Genomic DNA, 18396 nt, shown 5'->3' with positions numbered 1-18396 from the left:
AATTAGGAGGACAAAGAGAACGAGAAGTGGAGGCAGGAGGAGAATGAGGAAGATGAAGGAGGAGGGCAGAAGAAAGAGGAGGAAAAGGAAGAGAAAAGGAAAAAGAAGGAAGGAAGGAAGGAAGGAAGGAAGGAAGGAAGGAAGGAAGGAAGGAAGGAAGGAAGGAAGGGAGGAAAGAAGGAAGGAAGGAAAGAAGAAAGGAAGGAAGGAAAGAAGGAAGGAAAGAAGGAAGGAAGGAAGGAAGGAAGAAAGGAAGGAAGGAAGGAAGGAAGGAAGGAAGGAAGGAAGGAAGGAAGGAAGGAAGGAAGGAAGGAAGGAAGGACTAGACACAGGGGTGGGAGGTCCTTGGGTATGGCCTTTTGACTGAGTTAGAGTTTTACAAAACAAATTCTTTTATTAAGGGGATTTGTTCTATGAAGTTTGGATTCAGTCAAAGGGCCTCACTTGAGGACCTAGAGGGCCACATGTGCCCTTGAGGCTGTATGTTCCCCATCCCTGAGAGGGGAGGGAGGAAAGAAGGAAACAAAGTAAGGAGGGAAAAAGGAAGAGTGATAAGAAAGTAATTTATTGAAGGCAGTGCACATGATAGAGTACTGGCCTTGGAATCAAGAAGATTCATCTTCATGAGTCCAAATCTGGCCTCAGACACTTACTAGCTGTACTCTGGACAAGTCACCTGACACTGTTTGCCTCAATTCCTCATCTGTGAAATGAGCAAAAGAAGGAACTGGAAAATCATGTCTCTGCCAAGAAAACCCAAAAAATGAGGTCATTTAGAATAGGAGAAGACTGAAAAGAATGAACGATAACAAAGCAAGTCAGTGCATCTTACAACATTCCATTGTAAAACAGAAGTGCAAATGGAGAAAAGAACTCAGTTTAGGAAAAGATCCTCTGGAAAAGAGTCTAAAAAAGATTACACAAATAAAGCAATATATGTTTCTATTCCTGATATGATGTGCTACTTTTAAAAATCAGTATGAAGCTTATTATACCATGCAGAAATATAGCATGCTTATTTTTGGTCCATTTACTTAAAGAGCACAAAAGTATAAGACACCAACTGGCAGGACAGCAATTATCTGGGCATTTGAACAGGGTAGGTGGCCAACATGGACAATTAGGCCATAACCTGATGGGGTTTTCAGGCCTGAGTCATCTAGATAATTTTAGCTGTTAGTACCTGGGCAAAGAAAAGGATCCTGTCAATTGAAGTGTTGGTGCCCTGTCACCTTAAAATGCCCTCATCAAAAGAAACCCTCAGTTAACAATGCTGATGCCTTGGACAAAGCCACTGGACTTTTTCCCATGAGAACCTTTTTCTCTATTGTAACCACCTTCAATGTCTGATAAATAAATTAAAATTAAAATAGTAAAATAAAAAGGGAAATTCTAAGCCCAACTGCCATTATTTTTGAGGACAGAAAAGTCATACATAGGTGGTATGTGTGCATGTTTATGTGTGTGTGTGTTTTATATCAGGTGTACTTTCAGACCCTACATTCAGAGACAGTAGGGGCAAGGTCTTTAGTTCTCAACAAATACCACAGTAGAAAGTGACAAGGAGAATGTGAGGGGAAGAGACAGAAAGTTTTAGCATGTAAATGTCAGTGAGTACATGTCTTGCCTCACTCTAGTAAAATTTGGAGATGATACAAAGCTAGAAAAGGTAATAACCTCAAGAGATGTTAGGATCTGAAGAGATCCTAAAAGGACAACACATGGGCTGAACCTCATGAGATGAAATTCAGTAGGCATAAATGTAAGCTTATAGTTGGGTACAAAAAAATATCTATTTCACCAGGACATCATGAGGCAGATATAGTTAGGCAGAAGCTTTTTGGAAAGAAAAAAAGAAAGATTCAGGGGTTTTATAGTGTACTGCAATGGTAATGTGTCATCAGTGTGATGTAGCAGCCAAAAAAAGCAAATGCAACAACCTTGGTCTACATTAGGAGATTCATAGCTTCCAGGAATAGGAATGTAATAGTTTACTGTACTGCGGCTTTGTCAGATCTCGTCTGGAGGACTGTTTTTGGTTGATTATTATTGTTACCAACAACAATGCTAATGATAAGATCTAGCATTCATGAACACAGTGCTAAGCCCTATTATCTCATTCTAGGCATCATGTTCTCAGAAGGACCTTGAAAAGCTGGGGAATGTCCAGAGGAGGGTAACAGTGATGGTGAAAGACTATGAGTCCATGTCATATGGGGATAAGTTGAAGACACTTGAAAAGTTCAGCCTGGAGAAGATTCAGAAAAAAAAACAAAAGCTGTGTTGAAGTGTTTGGATACCTGCCTTAAGAAGGACAGATTAAGATTGTTCTATTAAGTCCCAGAAGGCAGGACCAGGAGCAGTGAAAATATGAAATTAGGTTAGAAAAAGTCAAAAAAGACTTTGGATAAATTTAACCTTTCCAGAAGTAAAAGGCTTTCCTTGGGGGTCTTCAAGGGAAAGTCATGTCATCATTTCTCTAATGGCATGGGCTTCTTCGGCAACAAAGAAAGAACACAACAACAACCTCAATTAAACAGACCTACATGACCATTTGGCTTCTTCTCAGGTATGTCATGGTGGGGAATTCCTTTAGTAGGGATTGAACTCAGGAGCTGCTCAGATCACTGCTAGTTCTCAAATTCAGTGTCTAACACAATGTCTGGAGCAAAGGATTCAATGAAAAAATACTCATTAAAAGATTAAATTTATGTTTTTTTCTTTCTTTTTTCTACATTAAGGATTGTGAATACGAGTGAAGAGGATGGACCCTAATTAAAAAAAAAAAAATCACCTTAGATAGAGAAGAGCCACAGAACCTCTTCACTTGTATTCATCCATACAAGAGAACTCCTCCCCTCCCCCATAAACACTCACTCCACAGACACCAGCAACCCCACACAAAGCACCCAGGGCTTGGTAACATCTAAGATCTTTCTGGTAGCCATTTTTTCTGTAGGTAAAGAAAGGAAATGAGAAATAAGCCCTCTGGGCCATGACTAAGCGGAGGAATTCAATACGTATCTTCTGTTTTGTTCAGGTCAAGCCCTGCATGCAGAGGTTTTAAAAACTATATATTGGCTCAGGGAACAGGGTAGGGAACTTTGATGGAAATGGTCACCTTTAACTCAACACACCATTCAGGTGGGTGCCAAGAGACCCAAAAAAATGTCTCTGAGTTTTAAGGAGAAAAAAATAAGCAAACCCTGAAATATAATTAATTCATTAAAGTTCATATCTAAGTAACATGCTGTCCAAAATTAGTCCATTGCTTTAAATTCCAAGCTTGGGAATTGACAGGTACCATCTATACTAAACAACTAATTAATTGAATCCCCCCACATGCTTCCCTAGTGAGAACTCTGACTATCTCCAAACACCTGCAGCTCCTCTATGCCTCAGCTAACCTTGGTGACATTTGATATTTTCCTCCTCCTGACATGGTATGTGGGTGTTGTACAGAGAAGGTGGCTATCTGACCACCTAGGGACTCCATTAATTACCTGTTACCAAGAAAAGCTACTATCATCTATCAGTGGGCCCTCCCTCCCCCTCAATGGAATACAATAGCCAGTCCAGAGAATCTCTGTATGGATGGACCTTGAATAGATGCAGAAGGAGCAACTACATTATTTGCCATTTTCCCTGCTGGGAGTCATCCTGGTACCACAACCTGTCCGAGAATTCCCAGCTCCCCACTATCAGGTAGCACTCTCCTAGTATTTGACCTTTAATTGTCCTTTCCCCAAAACATTCTCTTTCTAAGGAGCTTATTTAAAAATTCCCTTAGTCAGCAAGAACTACTTGAACCTCTGGTCTCTTCTTCAAAAATGTAGAGTCAGAGAATGACAGAATCATGTCATTTTAGAGCAAACAGGGACCTTAGAAGGGCTCTCGTACAACCCACCCATTTTTACAAATGAGAGATGTCGCCTTCATTTGATATTTATATTTTATGTTCCTCATGAACATATATCCTAGTTTACATTCTGTAACTCCATCAACATATCTTATCTCTACATTACCCTCTTCCACCACAGGAACACATGCTAGATTGCTCCTTGAGGGAGAATACCATACCATACATATTTTTAGATCTTCATCAGGACCAACACAGTGGATTGCATTAGGCACTTAATAGATGTTTGTTGAATGAATGAAGAAACTGAGTCAGAGGTTAAGAGATGCACCCATGGTCATGGGATCATAAATAATAGAACCGGAACAGAGCTCAGAGATCGTCTAGTCTACACTCATCCTTTTATAAGGGAGGAAGCTGAGGCCCAGAGAGTCTAAGTGACTTGCCCCAGAACCCATAGATATTACCAGACATCAGATTTGAACCCATTTCCTCTGACTACACAACCAGTATTCTTTCTGTTATACAAAGCTCCTTCATTCTGCTCATAGATCCACTTCTAAATTTCCAGTCTTCTTTTTCTATGATACCTTCAAAGCCTTCTCACCACAGAAGATGACTTTTCCATCATACTCCAGAAGTCTTCTCACTATGGAAGATCCTTTTATCCCTCTGACCTTTTCACCTTGGAATATTTCTCTATTCCTGTGGTCCCTACCTCTGACTGCTCAGTTTCTCTGGGAATCTCCATTTTTCAGAAGGACCCAATCCATCCATGTGTATTTTTTCTTTCCTCTATAGACTCAGCTCCTGAGTCTTTAAACTTCTTTCTCACCATACCTCCTTGTGAGTACTTTCTCCCTAACTTGCCCTCTCCTCCACTTTTTGGCTTCCTTTTCTGTCTGGTATTTCCCCCATTAAAATGTAGCCTTTCTAAGGGAAGGGAATATCCTTCTTTTTATTTCTTCCTCTATTTTCATTAGCACAATGCCTGATACAGAGCATGCGTTTAATAAAAAATTGTTGATTTGACTGCACGGAAAGTGAATGGTAAAGTGTGGGCTATAAGAATTGAGAACCCAGATCAGTAGACTCCCAGTCAATGCCCTTTCCACCACACTCTACTATATCTCCAAAGAACAACAGCAATATTTTCACCTCAGATTGTACAGCACTATCATTTATAAACAACTTTCACCTACAAGGTCACACTGATTCCCCTCACAATTTTCCTAGAAAGGAGCAAACTCCACAAAGGACTTCATGCTCCTAAGTAAATCACTGGTTTGATGGGAGCACTGCTTAGCCTGACAAAAAAGAAGATGAAACCAAAAATATGGAAAGAGCCATACCACCATCATGGTTTTCTTGTAACAGAAGCCTAGAATACTTAAAGTCAACAGCGTGGTAAACTCCAGTAAAAAGGACATCTAGTGATATTTGTTTAAATTTATCAGCTATGGATTATAGGCAGTCTAAGTCAGTACAGGATACTTGTCTCTTCATTGGGAGAGCAAAAGGAGCTCTGGAAAGGTGGCACCGAAAGCTTCCTATCTGAAGACACAGGCAAAGAGTAAGAGCGGTATCTTTATCTGTAGAACAGGGTCAAGCATCATCTCTATTGAATGGGGACCATAAGGATCTAATGAGTTAATGTAAGTAAAGTAGTTTGTAAACCTTAATGTGTTATGGACATATCAGCGATTGTGATTTTATCATATTAAAAGAGCTAGAGAAACTAGGTTGTATTTTTTGAGGGGGGATGAAGAAAGAATAGTAACTCATTTACATATTGCTTTAAGTTTCAAAGGATTGTAGCCTTTGAGCTGGGAGAGACATTAGAGGTTCTGTAATTCAGGTATTTTTAACCAGGATTCTGTGAATTTTTTAAAAATGTATTCCATTAACTATGTTTCAATCTAACTGATTTAACAAAGGACTTCATTCCATTCATGGCTTCACTTCTAAATTTCCAGTCTTCTTTTTCCATGATACCTCCAAAGCCTTCTCACCACAGAAGATGACTTTTCCACCATACTCCAGAAGTCTTCTCACTATGGAAGATCCTTTTATCCCTCTGACCTTTTCACCCTGGAATATTTTTCCATTCCTGTGGTCCTTTCCTCTGACTACTCAGTTCCTCTGGGAATCTCTTTGTAATTGTACGTATTTTTTATGTGCAATGAGGTCTGACATATACACAGTGTCTCTGATGATGTCTCCCCATGAAGAGACACTGAGGAGCAAGGATGTGCTGGAAAATGCTTAACAATTGTCTCTCCAGAAAAGAAAAAAAAAGAAAAAACATATATGCAGGACACATTCCGAAGTTTAATCTGCATAATTAACAATTTCTTTAGTCTAGACAATCAACAAAACAATAAATCAACTTCTGATTTGTAATGTTTGCCCATTTCCAACGTGTAAATATTCACACTGAAAATTTAACAATCTGCAAGAGCTGGTTCAAGCTAGCTTCTGCATCCCTTGCTGCGGAGCATGATTCCTGCTGATGGGAGAGTGGTAATGATGGGGAATGAAAGTTCCTTGGAAAGACTATGGTCCATGCATGAATACTCTGAATAGTTCTGGTTGGTTAACCACAGGTGAATGGGAAGGTTTTTTTTTTTTTTGATTGGTTTCAATTAACCACCAAAATGGTCCATGAAACAAACAAACCAAAAAATGGTAAGGACTCCTTATCTGTCATCCCCCCTCATTTTACAATTGAGGAAACTAAGGCCCAGAAAAATTAAGTGACTTGCCCAATGTAATAAATGTAGCAAGTGGGAGAGTCAGCCTCTGAACCCAATCCTCTGACTTCAAATCCAGAATACTTTGCATCATATCTCACCATAAAAGTTCTACAAGTGTTATTATTCCAATTTTACAGATGAGGAAGGAGGCTCAATGAGGTTAAATGACTCCCTAAATATTACACAGTTAAAACATGACAGAACCAGGACTCATGCATATCCTCTGACTCAAAATTCAGTATCGTTTCTCTGTCATTGTTCCTAACAGATTAACAATAAATAGACTTACTTCACTTTGAAGACTTGGAAGGAATTAGAAGAACAGAGAAGCTACATGAAGTGTCTAATTTCCAAAAAAGGGGGTATAAATGGAAATTTAAGGATTGGTATTGGAGAGATTTATCTTATGTTTTGTTGTATGTCTTTAATGTGGCATAGGGAATGCAGTGGCATAAAACCACTATGCTGTCGAAAAGAGACAGCTTTATTGGGACAGAAAAAGTTACTGTATTGGATCCCCCCCCCCCTAAAAAAAAAGACATTTTTTTCTATGTGATTGTTTTAAACAACAAAGGAATTGAACGTGATCTAAAACAGGAGTTAGGCATACGTCCTGAATCTATACAGAGTGTGGTGCACAGAACCTCATGTAATTGTGAGCTCTTAAAAGGAAGGGGCTGTCTTCTTCAATTTTATGCATTCTTCTCCACCCCACCCACACACAGAGAATTTAGAGCATCACAGCCTGTCAAGAATTATGTAATCTGACCTTCACTTATTACAGATGAGAGAACCCAAGAGGAATGATTGCCCCACTGTTGCATAGTCCACTAAGTGACCAAGCCTAGATATACATTCAGGTTATTTGACTGTGAATCTGGTGTTCTTTCCAGTATTTTACACTGCCGTTTAATTTCTATTTTCCCCAGAGAGAATCGAGTTATTCTATTTGTTCTGCCTTTGATGAAAATGGCAAACTGCCTTCTCATTAGTTCCCATACAATTTGTGCTCAATAAATACTTATTGACTGACTACTGACAGACTCATTTGTATATGTACATACCTCCAAAATCCAGGCACGAAGGTCATACTATGATTGGCTGGTGCCTTCACCTTTTCTATTCTAGGTCTTTCTTGTGCTATTGATGAGTCAGAGACAACTCTCTCTAGGCTGGTTAGGAAGCAAAGGTGAAGAAAAGCCTGGACAACCATGTCTTTGGAACAACTTTGTGGAGCCCCAAAAGTCAGTGCTGCTCCTGAAAACACCATATCCCAATCCTTGTTTAATATTGACCCACTTGTTAACTTACCTCCAGCCTTAGAATAAAAATACTTGGTATTCATTAGCATCAGCATAAAAAAAGCAATAAGCATTTATTGAAAACCTACTATGTGCCCAAATCCCAGTGAAGCCAGGAGCTGTTTGTGGATTGAGGATGCAGCTGCTTGATTTGTCTAACTGTGCCTCATAGGAGTTTAGGGTAATGAGTACAGAGGACAGCTGGACTTCAGATGCAATCATAAGTGATTCCACAAGAGTGATTTTGATTCAGCCCTTATATCTATCCACCAGCTCTTATGAGAAGACTCAAATTTGGAAATCTGGTAATAGCCAACATGATACAACTCTAAGGTTTTCATAGGGGTTCAATCTAACATGGTGGCAGCATATTACACTTAGGTGTCCAAGATATGAAATCATAATTCCATCATGAAATCATTTTTGGAACTGAAAGTTTTGTAATTATAATGACAAAATTGGGCCCTGGAGAAAAGATGAGAAAATGCACATTCCCCTCTTCCTTTTAAAGGTGGGAGGCTAAGAGTGCAGACTGGAGTATAATTGTTAGAGTAAGTCAATGTTCTCATTTGTTCTGTTGCACTAATACTTTTCCTTAGTAAAATATTTTTATTATAAGTGATGGCTCACTGGGAAGGGGAGGAATGATATATTTGAAAGTGAAGGTAATAGGAAAACAAAAGATGCCATTTTTTAAATTAAAAGAGCTCAGTTTTGTTAAGTATTTGAAGGGGAATTTCTTGCTATGACCGAAAATTTCTTTGCACTGAATACTTCATTGATAAATTTGTAGCTTTTCCCTAAAATGAGCATGACTCTTCCCTAGCATCTCTGTCACCTAGGTTATTGAGAATGGACAGTATTTTTGCTCATGGTGTTCACTTGAGGGGGTGGAAGAAAGATTCTATTTCCTTCTGGAACCTTTGTAACCCCCTTCAGAGACTGTAACATAGCAGAGCTGGAGACTTAAGGAATGGAAAAGCAGAAGCCTGGAAGGTAGCCAAGTCATCAGTGGGAGTGAGGTCTCCTGTTGAATGAGCCATGGTAACATCAGCTTTGGGAGTGTTCATCCATTCAATAATGATTCTTCTTACTTCTATTTCTGGGGAACTTAACGGTAAGTAGTACACTTGGGAGGCCTCTCTGGGATAGAAACAAAATGCAGCAAGATCTCAATTCATCAGAGAAGCCCTATAAAATCAGTCCATTCCTTCAGTGTCCTGGACTGAGACCAACAGCTCCTGGAAGGTCAGCCATGGATTCAACAATGACCTGCTTTTATATACATGTGTATAATATCCAAAACACAGCCATTAAAGTGGTCAAGACAAAGTTAAGCAGTCTACATGGGAAGCTCAATGTTCCTAAGTTTAGTTTTTAAGCTCAGTCAACAGCTGAGCTTGAAAATGACCTTTCCTTACCAGCAGTCTCATTTTCTCCCCTTGGGGAAATGTGGTTTGATTAGGGAAACAGAAAGTATACCAGTTCTTTCTCCTCTCCCTTTTTTAGCGATTCCTGTCAGCCATGGCACTCAAGGGGAACTCCATTGACCAGTGGTCATCTTCCACTCTTGGGCTCTGGGTTCTGATGAGAACTAATTTAGGCTTTGAGCACAGGAACTGGTGGAGACTAAGGAAACAAGAGTGGCATTGTTGCCTAGGACATTAGAGATGCAGCTCAGGCTAAATATAAACCTGCAAGTGTAAGAGGGGGGAAAGACATTAGCAATGGATTACCTGACCATAGCTTGTTTATAGCTAGAAGGGAAGTTCGGTAGAAGAAAGAACAAGGCCAAGGTTCAGGTTGTGGGCTATGGGATGGAGAGTCAAGCATTCAGCACTATGCAAGCTCCTTGAAGGCAATGGCTGTTTCATTTTTGTATTCCCAGTAGGTGGCTCAAAGTAGGCACTTAATACTTATTGAAGATACTTGAATGAAACAAGCCTTTCTTAGTTGCATATATCCAAGCTTCCAAGGCCTCCTCTCAGGCAGGATCTGAATTTTATGTCATAGGCACACCAAGGTTTGAGTATTGTAACTGCCCTCATTTCCAACTCTCAAGGGGGATGGATGAATCTTCAATTGTTTGATACCTGGAGGCCAACCCTAGCAATTTAGCTCTTTATGAGTTCTCTTTCAAATGACTTTAGAATAATTCTTAAATCCCCCCCTTCTTTGTTAGGGAGTGGGGAGAAAAAATGAATTGAATAAAGCTCTACCCCTTGTATGAGCAAGAAAAGATGCTTTCTGGAGATTGGTAATGGGATGAGGTATAAGAAAAGGGACCCTTTGTAATAGAGGTCTCCATTTAAAAAACAAAATTCACACCCATTTCAGGGGAGAGAAGGGGAGAAAGACAAAGAAACACACACACCCACAGACAGAGAGGGAGAGAGAGAGAGAGAGAGAGAGAGAGAGAGAGAGAGAGAGAGAGAGAGAGAATCCCCCTACATGTTTATTTTCTTATTTATAAAGGAGTGATAAAATGGGTAATAGGAAAATCAGGAGAGAGCAGTTTTCACAGCTTTGCTCCTTCCTTGTTCTCCTTCTACCCAACTGCTTGCTCTTTCTCACTCTCCTTTATTGGAACTTCATCCAGCAGACCTACATTTCTACCAGTTCTGTGTGTCCCCCACAGCTCTGTCCTGAGCCTTCTCTTCCAGTTCTTAAACTGCAATCCAAGGACTACGATCTCACTTAGTGATCATCCATCAGTTCCCATGGATTCAGCCATCATCTTTAAGAAGGTGATTCCTAGATCTATATATCCATCCCTAAGCTCTTTTCTACCTCCAGTCTTGTATTACTTCTTGGAATTCTCAATCTTAATGTCCCGTAGACATCTCAAACTCAAAATATCAAAAAATAGAACTCATTTATCTTCCCCTCCAAACTCTCCCATCTTCCCAATATCTCTATTAGTCCTGAGGGGATGACCATCCTTCCAGTCATTCAGGCTTGTCATCTCTGTGCTACCTTCCACTCTTCAGTTCACCCATATATCCAATCAACTGCCAAGTAGGGTTGCTTCTGCCTTTACTCAGACAGTTGCCACCCTGGTGCAAGACCTCATAATGTAGTGCCTGAGCTGTTACAATAATCTTCTCATTCATCTTTCCTCAGTTCTCACCTCTCTCCAGCCCAACCTCCGCTGCTGCGCCAGAGATTCTCCTAAGCACAGGCTTAACCTAGTTACTCCCCTAAACACTAAACTCCAGTGGCTCCCTATTACCTCTCAAATGAAATACAAAAGCCTCCACTTGACTTTAAAAGTCTTTCACAACCTATCCCCTTCTTAACTTATTTTTTTACACTTCATTCCTCTCTACATTCAAATATCCCATCTTTCATCAACACTGTCTGTCCCCCAGGACTGGAGTACTCTCCCTTCTCAGGTCCACTTCCTGGATTACCTGCCTAGACAAAACAAATCCCACTTTTTGGAAGGGGCTTTTCCCAGGTCATTCCTCCCTTCTTCTCAACCCCTCCTCTGCCTCCCTCCTCACTTTTAGTGTCTACCCTCCAAAACTGTCATCTATTTACATAGTATATATTCTAGGTGTATTTTTTTGCATATTGTCTCCCCCAATAGACTATGAACAGCTTGAGGGCAGGAACTACATTTTGGGCTTTCTTTGGATCACCAGCACTTAGCACAGTGCCTGGAACATAATGCGAGTGTAACATGTGCTTGTTGATTTACTGCCTGATAGATTTTATATCTAATAAATAAGTACAAAACAAAACATGTTAAAAATAACATCAAAATGAAATAGTATTTGATACTGGAATCAATAGGCAGCCATTGGTGATTATTATATAGGAAAATGACATCCCTTCTATTTAGGAATATTGGTTTGTCAGTTGTATAGAGGATGGGTTGGAGAAGGGACAGACTCCAGGCAGAGAGGCTGTTAAAATAAGTAGTGTGCGTATATATATATACATATATGTATATGTATATATGTATATACATATATATATATGTATATATACACATATAAGGTGATGAGGGCCTGAAGTGGTCCTCTTCATGGACTGGAGAATCAAGGTCACATTTCAGAGATAAGAAGGTAGAATTGAGAAAATGTGACAATTTGTTAGATATATAGGGTAAGGGAGAATGACCTGAGCTGGTGAAGGTGGGTGGTTAGAATGTTGATGGTACCATCAACAGTAAAACAGGAACAGGCAAATTTATGTAAGGGCTGAATTTTGAGGAAAAGATAAAGTAATGAGAACTACCATGCAGACTGTGATCCATTTCATGCTTCATCACCCTTCAAGTCTCATTATGTATCATCAGAATGAAAGGAGGGCACTGCCTGGTCATGTAGAACCCATCCAGGGATGCCTGCTACAGAACAAAGCATAAGAAATGGTGACTGAAGGAATTTTGTCTGCCAGAGAAGCCAGGATGTGTGTGTGTGTGTGTGTGTGTGTGTGTGTGTGTGTGTGCTCATGTATGCATGTGTAGGGGCAGAGGGGAGGAGTAGGAGAGGAAGAGGGGGAGTGTTGTAATCTTCTATATTGGCCTTTGCAAAACCACAGGAGGCCACTAGATAGCACGTGTATGTGTGTGGAGAAGAGGTATCTAACAGGGGAATGGGGGGAGGGTGGCGTTGCTAGAGCCAAGTCCCATGATTGGCTATGAGAGGAGGGGATGGAATCAATCTATCTACTATCTAATTGGCTAATTAAAACCCACAGGAGGAGGGAGGCCCTGTTTTAGAGGGTGTGGCTCTAGCATGGTGGATGAAGGAACATAAAGAAAGGAATCCAATTTGAAGATTTTGTTGTTTTGCTAACCATGCTGTGCTTCCTTTCTTTCTAGAAGCCTATAGCCAAAGAGGAATTGTTATACCAAGACATTGTGGCCCTGGTCACTGTCCTGCACCATTGACTTGAACTATAATGGTCTTCTCTCCAGGGAGGATTCCTGGAGACACCCTGGGAGACGCTCCATGTCATCTACCTCACTGCTTATGCATCTCATCAAGACCATCAAAAAGACCCACAAATCCCACAACTTACCAAGTCTCTGCCAAATTTCTTTCCTGGCACTCTTATCAGTGGAGCCTCATGCCAAAGCTTTTTAAGCCCATCTATGAGGATGCTAGATAAGCCAGCATCCATACCAGTCCCCTCCCTTACCCAACTTAAAAAAATTGTTTCACGCCCCCACCTAAGATTCCCTCCCCCAGCTTTAGAAAGAGGTACCACACCAAGCTGAAGAGGGACATGGAACACTTTTTAATGTCAAGTCAGAGACAACCCCCTCCCTCCCCCAGCCCTCGAATCCCACCTTCCCTTATCACATCCAGGATCCTTCCCAGAGGCCTCTCTGCTTTCCAAGCTCCCAGAAAAACGATGACCTAAAAATGTCATTTTCTTCCATTTCATCCACAAAAAAGGAAATAAAAATTAAATTAAATGAACCAAGAGGGTTTAAATTCTCCAGTGGTCACAAGGGTGTAACAGATTCATTCCCACACAGGGCTAAAGCAAGTGGTTACGTTTTTTCTTTCTCTATCTCTCTTTTTGCCCCATGGGTTGGTTCTTGTCAGTACCCTAGGGGTAATGGGAAGCATGCCACCTGTCCGATGGCTTTTACCTCGCAGACCCATACCCAGAAAGAGATGCTGCATCTGGTTAGTTTTCTTTTTCATTTGTTTGCTTTTTTTTTTTTTTACTTTCTATAAATGTCTCCAACATGTAAATAACCCAAGAAAATAAAAAAGGCAGGAATTGATTACACAATTACCAGTAAACTCTTATCATCTCTTAGAAGACCAACACACAGCTAACGCCATATACAGCATGCAGTAATGTCTGAGAAAGGACCCTGCAGAGAAAGAAAATGACTAGTACTCTAATAACAAAAAAGTGTGTGAATATATATGCATATACATATGTAATATATATGCATATATATGTATGTATCATCAAAAGAAGCATAGCTGACAAACTCATCATACAATGGAGATCACTCTTTCCATTTCTAGACAGTTTGTAGATAGCATAGTTACTGTACGCGTTAAACGCCGAAGTAAGGATGAGAAATCTGTAGCGCTGGTAGAGATGTTGGTTAAATCCCTTTTTGGTGGATGTGCAGAATCCTCACCAGTCGGCTAATGCCTGGTGCTATGCTCCACCGCTTGTAAACCTAGTTAAGAACGCTATTTATCTTTAGTGTTTAATAAACATACTTTCTCTTTCACCTCTTTTTGCATGTTTTTGTAAAGTTTTGTTTTTGCACTAACAGTTCTAGGTTCATATCAGAAAATATAATTAATAAAATTAATAATGAATCAGAATCCCTTATTATCCATGATGTCCATGTAGTAAAATGAAAAACATGTAACAATATATTTCTTGTTGTTGTATTTTGCCGGATCATTGTTGTCAATGGGTTGTTTTGCAGAGTTTTTCTTTTTCTTTTTCATCACACATAATGTCTGTGAAGAGGTCCTCCATAGGAACATCTGGGTCTGCACATCTGGATCTACCAGTAGAGTTTAGGATAGCCAACTCAGAAGTCTTCTGTGGTGGATGGGGGACATCAGAATGGGAAGAGCAGCTGACCCTTTGCCCACCATGGAAACAAAGAGGCCACACAATGCAGCGTGCAGGTGGGTCCAAAGCTGGGTGTGCACTCAGAATTTGGGGCTAAAGAAAAGAAGCAGTTGTGCCTACATATCTCCAAGGCAATTTTCTTCCCTCCCCATGCCCAGTTGCCCTTTCCCTTAGATTTTTTTTTTTATCACATTAGGCTTGGTTTATCTTAATTTCATTTAATTCTTAAAAGAAAAAAAAAACTTGTATGCTCTTTTTGCTGCTGTTGAGTTGGTGGCTTCAGGTGGTGGAGGCTGCTCCCCAGTGGGGAAGTGACACTCACATCAAAATTTAAGCAACAGATGCAAGATGAGGAGGGGTAAGAGCCAAATGCAACCAGCTCTCCTGGAGGTCCCGTTGTTCACTTCACTGACTGCGCCAGGGGCTGTGGGAAGAACAGAGAGTCTTTTAGAAGCCTAATTTAAACTGAGAAGGAAATGCCATCACTGACCCACGCCTGAGTTAGGAGCTCATGCTTGAACATCAGCACCCCTGAATGACCTTTGGAGTCACCTGTGACCCCACTGCTCCAGCACAGCTAAGACAAGCTTCCCATGAGTCCGCTATTCTGTGGATTTCAGGGGCTGGCCTAAATTGAAATGGCAGTTCCTAGGACTGTAGGATTTAGCCTGAGAAAGACCTTAAGGATCATCCAGTCTTACCCCAAACCCCAATTTCCAGATGAGAAGCTATGTCAGATTTGGTTGTGCTAATATGTATTGCTCCTGTGAAATTCTGTTGCTGAAAGCTAAAGGTGTGGGGTTTAGGGAAACTAGTATGAGTATGTTATGGCTCCCAAAGTCTTAGTATGATGTGTCTAGTGAAAAAGAAACTAGATTACTTTTAAATCTATGTTTCAGAACAATAATGATAAATATCAGAGGCCACACATGGCCCCATCACTATTTCATCATTTCTGATAACTCAGGCCATCTTAAATGTTCACTTAACCATCCAGCTGTCCAACGTGTTGTCTAGAGAAAGACGTGTTGAAAAGCCAATCTGTCTTCCTGCTGTTGCTGCTGCCACAGTCTGCTCTGAGGGCACAGTGTCAATCACCTTCTCACAGACCAGGCCACAGGGCTACACCAGGAACATCTGAATGCTTCTCCTTCTGGAGAAAGCAGTGCTGACAGGAAGGCAAGGGCTAACCCATATAGAGAATAAATGGGCCCAACTCAGCAAAACAGTAAAGACTCTTGCTATATACACTGAAATAATCGCCCAAGATGTATCTGGAACAAGAAACAAAAGAGCTGCTACTGTAATTTAGGTTGAGCACTGGAGGGGACCAAGTTCCTACTTCCAATTCCTAAAAGGAAAACATGGCTTCAACCCCACAGATGCTCCATTGAGAGTCAAGTGAGGGATGGAAAGGGACTGACAGTGTAGGCCTTAAGATCACCTGATCCTTTCTTCTACCTGTCTTCACACATACACATACCTTAGCCACTCAAAAACATAAACTTGCCAACTACTTCACCTGTTATACCAAGGATGCTCATGAACATATAGAACTCCCACACATCTATATCACTCTGAGAGTCTAGATACTCAAATAATTCGTTACTCAGTGAACCAGGACAACCTGTTTAGACAGGGATTTCTGCAATGCTCCCTATTATATCAGAATAAATTGAATCTCCTAAAAGCAAGGACCAAAGACCAAGCTCGTGGTCAGATAAAATATCAAAGGAATGTACAAGATGAGAGCCCTAGTGTTATCAGCATCTGGGACATGTGCCTTGGTCAGTGTTAGCCAGATCAGGACCAAGCTGCATATCTGAGTGACTAAGATTGGAGATTTTTCAAGCTTCATATCAGTAACCCTGTCAATCTGTCTTCATTTCCAACTTTACTCCTTATAGTAAACTTTCAGTCCTTTGGGGAAACTCCATACCCAACATGGAATACCAGCCTTGCACTATTCCAGCATCTTATCTGGGATAGTCCAGGAACCAAGGACTTAGCAACTGGAGAGTCTTCCTGTTGAAATCAACATATAATAACAATTCCATTTGATAATCACAGTATCAATGTGCGATAGGTAATAAAGAAAAAAATTCAGTATTCTCATTTTACAGATGAAAATATTAAGCCCAATGTGGTTAAGTGATTTACCCAGATTGACTTTGCTATTAAGCGGTTGAACTGACCACACACCAATCAGTTGATCAATTAATAAATATTTATCAAGTATTTATTATATTGCCAAACACTGTGCTAAGTGCTGAGTTCACAAAAAAATATAGCCCCTCACCTCAAGGAGCTGACAATCTAATGGAAATCCATTCTTTTCATCACAACACATCTGCCTCTCCCTCTGGCACTCTCTTTGATTCTCCATTCTGCAGAAGGGACAGCCTGAAGCATTTTTCACAAAGTCCCTATAGGCATACAGGCGTATTGCCCTCCAGCAGGCAACAGATTTTGTGTGGACCTGTGGTTTCAGTGCTGTGGGGAACTACCACTTTGGAAATACTCTAAGAAAGAAGAATAATTCTTCGGTAACATATGATCTTAAAGAATTGTAGAGGTGTACTGTTCATTGACTTGCCCATGATCAGTCAGTTTCTATGTATCAGAAGCAGGACCTGAAGCAAGGTCTTCCTAACGCTAAGGTCAGCCTTCTATTTCCTGTGCCACATGACCTCAGATATTTTCAGGAAATATTGCCCAGAAATCAAACTCTAATTTACTTACAATGTAGTTTTGTTGATGCAGTGATCATCAGTTTTGATTAATCCTCAATTTGGTAGTGGCTCTTAATACTTGAATGACCCCAGGACTTCTGTTTTAAGAAGTCCTGCCAGCACCCTTTGAGAACTTCTATAGTGTAGCTGTATACATCTTCCTGCATCTATGTAGAATAAGTTTGGATTATCATATATCAGATTTTTGTAGAGTGTAGCACATTTCCACTGTAGCTCTGAGGCAACTCTATTCCACCAAAATAAGGTCCACTTTACACACTTAGAAAAGAATGCCTGCAAATTAGACCCTGAAGTGAAGTTTTCTGAATTCTGCATTTTTAGGAAACCAGTCTAATGAGACTGAGGACAGACTTCAACTATCTGAACATAAAGAGGTGTTCTTGTTCTGACAAAAGCAGAACCAATGATATATTTCTGAGTTATTAACCATTTTATTCTCAAAAAGGTAGAATAAGAAATTAAGAGAACTACTACTTAGGATGTGATTCCTACAAACAAAAAGGAACCATTTGCTGAAGTATAGGTGATGGAAATCTTGAGAAAAAATTTGACCACATCATCTTAGAACTGGAGCACTGGGACACATTATTGGCAGAGAATGGATTTCAAAGAATTCAGGGAAAGGGTAATTAATATCCTAGGACCTAACATTCAGCAAAAGAATAAAAATTGTTGGCCCAAGATGGATAGTATCCCCTCAAGAACAAAATGCCAGTGATGCAGATAATTCAAATGAAGAAGAAAAGCGGAAGCTATCTAAAGAGCTGTACATTTTAAGAAAGACATTTACAGAATATGAAAAGCCAATGGACAAAGAATTCAAAAGAGTATCATCATTTTGTAATCTTTAGGAATGGCTAAAGAGGAAAATGAGCCAAGACTGAAAATAAATGCTAGACACAACAGACAAAAGGTCTGTCCCTGTTGTTGTTTTGGTAAACTGGTGGAGAAAAAAGGAAAAAAAAAAGAAAGGATCTAAATTTCCAGGGATATAGAGAGGATTCCTGTACAGTTAGAGATAGAACTATGTAGCATTTGGGCTCCCTTTCATATGTGAATTTCTCAGGTATGACCACTGTGTAGAGTGGATGGGATGATGATAATACATAATAGAGAGAAGGTACAACTGCTCAGTTCTTAACTTTGATTCT

The 18396-nt window shown here is 40.2% G+C and overlaps 1 protein-coding gene across 3 annotated transcripts in view; it reads right to left on the bottom strand.

Annotated features, from left to right (window-relative positions):
* Positions 1-14286: 14286 nt before the first annotated feature.
* The window catches only part of NTM (neurotrimin), a 1288851-nt gene continuing 1284741 nt past the window's right edge, over positions 14287-18396 (bottom strand). For 2 of the 3 annotated variants that reach the window (XM_072611617.1, XM_072611615.1), the window contains one exon: positions 14287-14916. In XM_072611617.1, the coding sequence (XP_072467718.1) occupies positions 14816-14916 (101 nt within the window). In that variant the 3' untranslated portion in view covers positions 14287-14815. The remainder of the gene's footprint in view (positions 14917-18396) is intronic. The other variant, XM_072611616.1, reaches the window with a different exon arrangement.

The sequence above is a fragment of the Notamacropus eugenii genome, chromosome 5 (assembly GCF_028372415.1).
Source record: "Notamacropus eugenii isolate mMacEug1 chromosome 5, mMacEug1.pri_v2, whole genome shotgun sequence".
Lineage (NCBI taxonomy): Eukaryota > Metazoa > Chordata > Mammalia > Diprotodontia > Macropodidae > Notamacropus > Notamacropus eugenii.
The sequence above is the reverse complement of the archived record's forward strand: the minus strand, read 5'-3'. Positions and strand labels throughout refer to the sequence as shown.